General features: G+C 33.1%; 1 protein-coding gene across 1 annotated transcript; it reads left to right on the top strand.

The window, feature by feature from the left end:
- The first annotated feature begins 6,701 nt into the window (after positions 1-6,701).
- LOC139526551 (uncharacterized metal-dependent hydrolase YabD-like) lies at positions 6,702-7,262 on the top strand. The gene has a single exon (XM_071321711.1). The coding sequence runs from the start codon at positions 6,702-6,704 to the stop codon at positions 7,260-7,262; it is 561 nt and encodes a 186-aa protein (XP_071177812.1).
- The last annotated feature ends 220 nt before the right edge of the window (positions 7,263-7,482 follow it).

Below are 7,482 nucleotides of genomic sequence, written 5' to 3'. Positions count from 1 at the left end.
AGACTATAAATCAATCAGAACACATCCAACATTCAATGGATTGAGTGTAAAAACGTCATAAACAGTCAGAGAAAAACAATAATGCAGGTATCGACAGACTGTAGATTCATGAAAGTGCATTTGTATATAAAAATAATATTTAGTTTGCCTTTTTGCTAATTGCAATTATTGATAACAAAATTAATATTAATACCTACAAACACAATATTCAAAGATATAATTACATTGTTGAAAAGGTAAGCTATTAGAATAAATGTATTAAAAGGATCGATAAGTTTACAAGGATCGTTTCTTATTTTCCGGGCACGGTACACAACATCTCCGTAAAAATGAGATGTGCTATCCCTTTTGAAATAAGTGTTCTCTAAGTACAACCAAACTTCAAAACCAAATCATTATATTCATGGGAGAATTTATTTAAAATTTTAAGTGATTTTTTGTAACGAAATCCCTGGCTTATAATTTACTAGTAATACTTAGAGTACATTCCTTATAAACTTGGCAACAGACACGGGCAGGGCGAATGAGTTGTTTTCCAAGTTAATCAGATACATTGTTCATTTCGAAAAACAATAAGGCAATTTTTTTTTTTAAACTTTGCTTGTAAAATCATATTAAAAATGAATTTTATTTAAATACAGACAAGACAGTTTATGGACAATTGCATAGTAATGTGCATTTAACATTGTAGCTGGACAAGCGGTTCATACAGTGAAGTTAGTATATTTAAAAAGTAAAATCACAAAAATACTGAACTCAGAGGAAAATCAAATTGGAAAGTCCCTAACCACATGGCAAAATCAAATTACAAAACACATACAAAACGAATGGACAACAACTGTCATATTCCTGACTTAGTTTAGTCTTATTTCAGTTTCACATTAATATTTTTCTATAGTCACAAAAAGGAAATGAAAAGGTGTATTTTATACTCTTTTTGGTATGAGCTATGTATCGTGCTATTGTCTGAATTAATTCCGGTCATACTTTTGTTTAAAATTTTGTATCAAACGTGTTTGACATTATTTTGACATTAGGTAGCTAGGCTTTGTAGATACATTCTTTATTGTTATCGGTATTATCAATGCAGTATCAGCAGTAAAAATGTATACCCCGCTTAGCAAACTATGATATTCAGCCAATCATACGCCTATGAGAATTTTCATGAAATAATATCGTAACTTTCAGCAATCAAGTTGACGACATCCCCTGATACAGCCACTGCTGGAATGGACTTCAACTTCATGTGTGTAACAAGTGATATATTCGTTACATTTACTAGAAACGATATAGGCGAATGTGAAATTTTAGGAATTAATTCAGATGGAAGTTGTCGATTTTTGGAGGAGTGTAATTTAAATTATACATTTAGTTGTAACTTTGACACCTATACGTTGACTATACCTGGATCGTTTGATATAAACACCGTACATGGAAGTAACTGGTCATGTTTAAGCTATTTCGAAGAGCGCATCTCGAATGAAGTTATATTATATGTAAACGGTAAGTGATATATGCATAGATGAAACATTTACCTAATAATAAAAAAAAAAATGTAATACACAGAAAATACATAAGATGAACCGGTAACTTTATTTAATAAAAAATATGTATGTACATAAATAGGATATAAATATAACACGAATTTCTTTCTTTTTGTAACTGTGCTATTTCAAAATCAAAATCCGACAACAGTTTGCGTTTTGCAATTACACATAATGTTTATTTGTTCATGTGTCTAATAGAAATAATAGAAAGCAAAACACGAAAAATTACATATCCTACCGTAGTCGTAAATCGTTCATCTTGTCAGTTCGTTAGGTATTTGTGTTTGGACTTAACACACGGGGAAACTCCGCATTGACGTCACTACGCTACTTCAGGCGTAGAAAAACAGTGCAGAATACGTTTTTTCTGCACTTTTGAAGTGTTTTGAGTTTTTCTAATCATCACTCTTACTCTCTGGATATCAAAACAGAGAGTTATTCAGATGAACTTGATTTGATTTGTGTTCATTTGAATCATATCTTGAAAAAATATTTGATAAGTTACTTTTAGTTGTCATTCATTGCAAACTTTCCAATCGATTTGATATACTGGTACATTTAGATAGGTAGTTTGCTTCTTTTGACTTGTATTTAATGTTTTTGCATTACCATTTCAGTTCCTATTACAAAAGTTTCCATAAAGTTATTTTTGAGTGGTGATGATAATCCGATAAAAATTGTGTGGGGCAGCAGACAACGATTCATATGTTCATCCGATGGTGGACGACCGGCCTCAAAAATACTGTGGTATCTATCTGAAATCAATATAACAAGCGACTCTAAAGTTCAAACTGATATCTGTAATCCAGGGTGTAATGGTAAAGTAATATCATCAAGTGCTCTGGAATATATCGGTGATATTGTCGACAACGGAAAGAAAATATATTGTACAGCTAGGACATTTTGTAAGATCGCACGACATATATATCGTAATTTTGTGTAAGTATGCATCATTCCCAAAGAAATAATGCTTCTGATCTGGTATGATTTTATTGTCTGTAAAATTGAAATTCAACTAAATCTGCCAATCTTTGACAGTCACTCTACATGCTTTATCACTGAAACTATTTATATCTTTGGAAATTCGATATTATTGTTTCTTGAATGCAAAACAAACTGCACACAAGGACATATATAACACATTAAAAATTTCAGTCGGCTTACAACATTTTTAGTCCGTTATCCATTGATATACATCATGTACATGGAATTGTGTTTTTAAAAAGATATAAAATCTAGACTGAAAATAGCATACATTCTCTAACCAATAGAAATTAACTTTTGATGCTTTTTTCAATATCATACAATTTATCACTGTTTATTTTTCTTAATTTAAAAATGACAACGTTACTGGATTAATAACAACTTTGAAAGATGACTGATTAAGAGTTAAAGGTTGCTGTGCTGCTCGTTGTGAGCCAAGTAAATGTAGTTGGAGAATTGTCTCATTTGCTTTCCTATCGCATCTTCTTTTTCATTTTATTATCTTTTAAAACTCTTGGTAGAAAATCGTGTATTATATAAACTTTGTATTTGCAAAGATGGTTTCAAATTGTAAGATTTTCATGAAGTTGTTTTAGTGTACAGTTTGAGCTCTTTCATTGGTTTGCAATACTCTTTTCCCAAACCTACAGTTTTTCGTCAAATATCCTTAGATTCTTCCGTTTCGTATGACATTTCCAATGAAAATTGAGTATTTTGACTTGATGTCTGATAATATATAAGGTTTTATGTTTTAACAATCTAAATCGTTTCGATCAATACATAATTATTTGATAATTTATTTTTCTCAGTGATATAATAAACTGTTTTATATAAAGGAATGTATCCAGTATACTTTTAGATATATATTTGTATTTGACTGTTCATAATCCATGTAATTAGCTTGACATTACTTTTGAACATAGTATTTATAAAAATGGATTAACATTATTTGATATCGTAGATGGTCCTATGATCTTAGACATTTCTGATCAAATCATTCAAGAAAGGAATACGTTAACAATTATCTGTAATATCGATGCTAGTCCAGACTCGTTATTCATATGGTTGAATCGTTCAAATGATCCAAGTTTTAGACAAAATGGCACACTTCTTGCCATTAGCAATATACAGAGAGAATACAGTAGCTACTACACCTGTCATGCAATGAACACTTTAATACCACCAGGACAACCATCACAGAATAGAACTTCAGTCAAAAGATTTCATGTTAGTGTACAGTGTAAGTGGTATTGTAAAATGAAAAGCAAGGCGGATTTTAAAACATTTTTTTTTAACTTATATTGTCAAAGTATTTCTGTTATATTATAGATTTCATTGTGTACGAATACTACTTGCCTTAATAGTAATTTCACTTATAATGAAAAAGAAATATGTTCGTCGAAGGTTTTAAAACTACATCAAATATTTACTTAAATTTAAACGTGGATCTATCCCGGACAAAAAGTAGATAGATTTTAAAATATTCTAAAATTATGCATACCATTTGCACATCTTTGAAAAGACTTGTTTATGTTAGTAAGAGTGAAATTGGAATGAAAATCCACTAAGATTCTTGTATTTTAACTACAACATGTACAAATGTTTTTTTTTTTTTTTTAGTAAATACTTACTTAATATTTACACTTGGCATGCTTATTATGTATTACCCTAATAGATATTTTCTCATTTTGTTATTATTCTTCTTTTGATAAAAAGGTAAATAGAAATGTTAAAATAAAGGGCAACAGTAGTATACCGCTGTTCAAAACTCAGAAATCTATGGACAAAAAACACAATCGGGGTAACAAACTAAAACTAAGGGGAAACGCATTAAATATTAGAGGAGAACAACGACACAATATTAAAATGTAACACACACAGCAACGGACTCAGCATTAGACAAAATCCGATGAGAATAACCAATATAACATCAAAACCAAATACATGAATTTGGGATAGAAAAGTACTGTGACACGTCTTATAGTAATGTGAATTCACACTCAAATATAGGAGAAAACAAACGACACAACGGAAACACAAGGTACTTGGTCGTATAAAGGTTATTGCCAAAATAAATAACCATGTCAGACTTAATTATGACGTCATTTATTATAAAATTGGATCGGTTGTTTCTCAATATCTAATTTCTAAGCGGTCAATACGATGAACCGAATTTCGTTGAAGAGAACGTATTCATTTGGATATACTTGGTCCATTGCCAGTCACTAAACAAAATAATAAGTATGTTCTAGTCATCATAGATCAATTTACCAAGTGGTTGGAATGTTGTCCCTTGCCAAACCAAAACGCTGAAGTGGTAGCAAAAGCTTTGATGGATAGCACTATATCCAGATTCGGTTGTCCCATGGAGCTACATACAGATCAAGGAAAAAATGTAGATGGGAGGGTAATTAGACAACTATGTGATCTTCTTGAAGTTTCCAAGACAAGAACATCTGCCTATCACCCTGCTTCCAACGGTCAGGTAGAGAGATATAACAGAATAATCACTCAAATAATCCGTTGTTTCTTAAAGAAGACTCGAAACAGATGGGATATACACCTACAACAAATAGCAGGTACTATCAGAGCAACAGAGAATCAGCAGACTGGTTTTACACCGAAATTCATGGTATTCGGACGAGAGGTAAATCAGCCTATTGATCTGGTTTTAGGACAAATAAAGGAACGTTTACCGGATAGACTCAAACTGTGCATTGACAGAGAAATACCACTATGGTTACAGAGACTTAGAAATGATATTCTTGGAAGAGCCGAGAATAAATTGGAGCGAGACACTAATATGGAGCTGGAAGATTTATATCTGGATATTTTATTTAGTGGTGAGAATCAGAATACTCAAAATGATTTGAGCCCTGTGTCAGAATCTCTGACTGACGATTTTGATAACAATGATCCCTTCTTGGTGTCAGATTCTCTGACAAACAATTCTAATAATGAACGGATAATTCTTAAAGATCTTCATTCGCTAATTGACATCCCTTTCGATTTAGACACAACACTCGCTTATGACTTGAGTCAAAATTCGCTGTTTCCGAACAGTGATGATTTAAATCGTGATACAGATACATTAGATAATGGGCCCAAACGGGGACAAGTAGGTAGGCGCAAAAGACAAATGCCATCCTACTTACATGATTATGTACAGTAGATATTTTTAAATAGTGTAAATATTATTATTATGTATATATTTAAATGTTTGTTAATTTATTTTAAGTATGAATGATGAGCTTGATTATGGTCCATTTGATGGTGAAATCCCTGAAAGATTGGAGGAAGATACAAGGATTAAAGGCAGGTGTAGGAATCTGAGTAGGGCAAGACTCTGTCCGGTATGTCCAGGTCGTTTAACTAATGTCAGAAGGCATGTAATTCACCAACATTTGCCCTGGTACACTAATCCACTAACTGCATGTTGGACTTGCCATAAACAATTTGGTCAGACCAAAATGTTAGAAAATCATTGCCTTGAACTCCACAACTGCAATATTGCTGATAATATATATTCAAAGAAGAATACCAGTCAGTATGGACAGAATTGATGAATGGTCTCCTTTTGGAACTTTGCCAGCGCTATGACAAAAAGACCCTTGATCATCTGGTGGAGTATTTACGAACGGAAGCTGTCTTTAAACAATGTCATTCCATTGGACAGATATACCATTACTGAATTTCTACAATAAGAAAAACAGATTTGATGTTGAGGTTATTCATGCAGTATTTCCTCCATCTGCAATATATTCTTTGGTACATTGGAAAATTTTGGCTTTATTATTAAAAGGAACTGAGGATGCAGAAAACCTCATTACATATGAAAAGAAAATATCCCTTTATTAATGCAGTATTCAAAAGGTTATTATGGTTACTGATTCTCATTTCCATTTGGATAAGATGAAACAACAAGTCAGATTTTCTGGCTAACCGATCTATAAATGGAAAGATGGGGAGTCAGTATACCAAATAAGACACCTGGTAGCAAATTATGCATTCCCAAGACGTTGGCCAACAAAAGAAGAAATGGAAGAAATCAGGAAAGATCGACGAATAAGAAGTACTGCTGGAGTACATCCACGGATAGTGAAAGGGGAGGAGATGAGTGTCTTGAATTCGTGGATTACAGATTAAGATATGCTAATCTGTGTGAACAGAATGATCGCAGCAGTTGGGGAATGCGGGTTAGACTCCTTTGATAAACAAAATAGGAAAGAACTTAAGAAACAGATCCACGTGTTCGAGGAGCAGCTGAGAATAGCAAAAAAGCAACATCTTCCTGTGGTGATTCATTGCAGGGGAGACAAGAAGATAATGAATATGTGCAGAGATTCATTAACTAATTTCCTAGAGGAAAATCATCCAATCCATTGGCATTGTTTTAACGGTGACACGGAGGAATATAGGCAATGTAAAACCATGTTTCCAAACGGTAAATTTGGCATCTCTCCATTCCTACTCATGGATAACAAGTACCCAGGTTATAGAGCAACCATTTGCGAGATGAAGTTGGAGGATCTAGTTTTGGAGACCGAATCACCTTATCTCAACCCTCAAGGACATCATGAGGCATCTCCTGGACTACTTAAGGAAATTATCTGGAAGCTCGCATCCATGTTCGACGTCCACTCCGAGGAAATAGCTAGGGTGACGACTCGGAATGCCAGACAACTGTATAACATAAATGCAGGAGGAGGGGATTTGTATATATGTTTTTAACCTGATTATTGATTGATTGACAGTTATGAATTTGTTTTCTGTTCGGTGACGGATTTTAATATATCGTTATTAGTGTTAGCATTGATGGCTGACATTTTAATAAAACAGGGAGGAATGTAGTAAAGGTCTGGAAAGTTATTGCCATAACCAGATTAGATACCGGAACTTTATTTAGTATTTACTGCGCAATCTCGCAGAATATATCCGGAGCTCAGACGAC

The sequence above is a fragment of the Mytilus edulis genome, chromosome 6 (genome assembly GCF_963676685.1).
Source record: "Mytilus edulis chromosome 6, xbMytEdul2.2, whole genome shotgun sequence".
NCBI classification, from domain to species: domain Eukaryota; kingdom Metazoa; phylum Mollusca; class Bivalvia; order Mytilida; family Mytilidae; genus Mytilus; species Mytilus edulis.
The sequence above is the reverse complement of the archived record's forward strand: the minus strand, read 5'-3'. Positions and strand labels throughout refer to the sequence as shown.

Coding starts and splice junctions, on each gene's coding strand:
- LOC139526551 (XM_071321711.1), top strand. CDS start 6,702: ATGATCGCAGCAGTTGGGGAATGCGGGTTAGACTCCTTTGATAAACAA.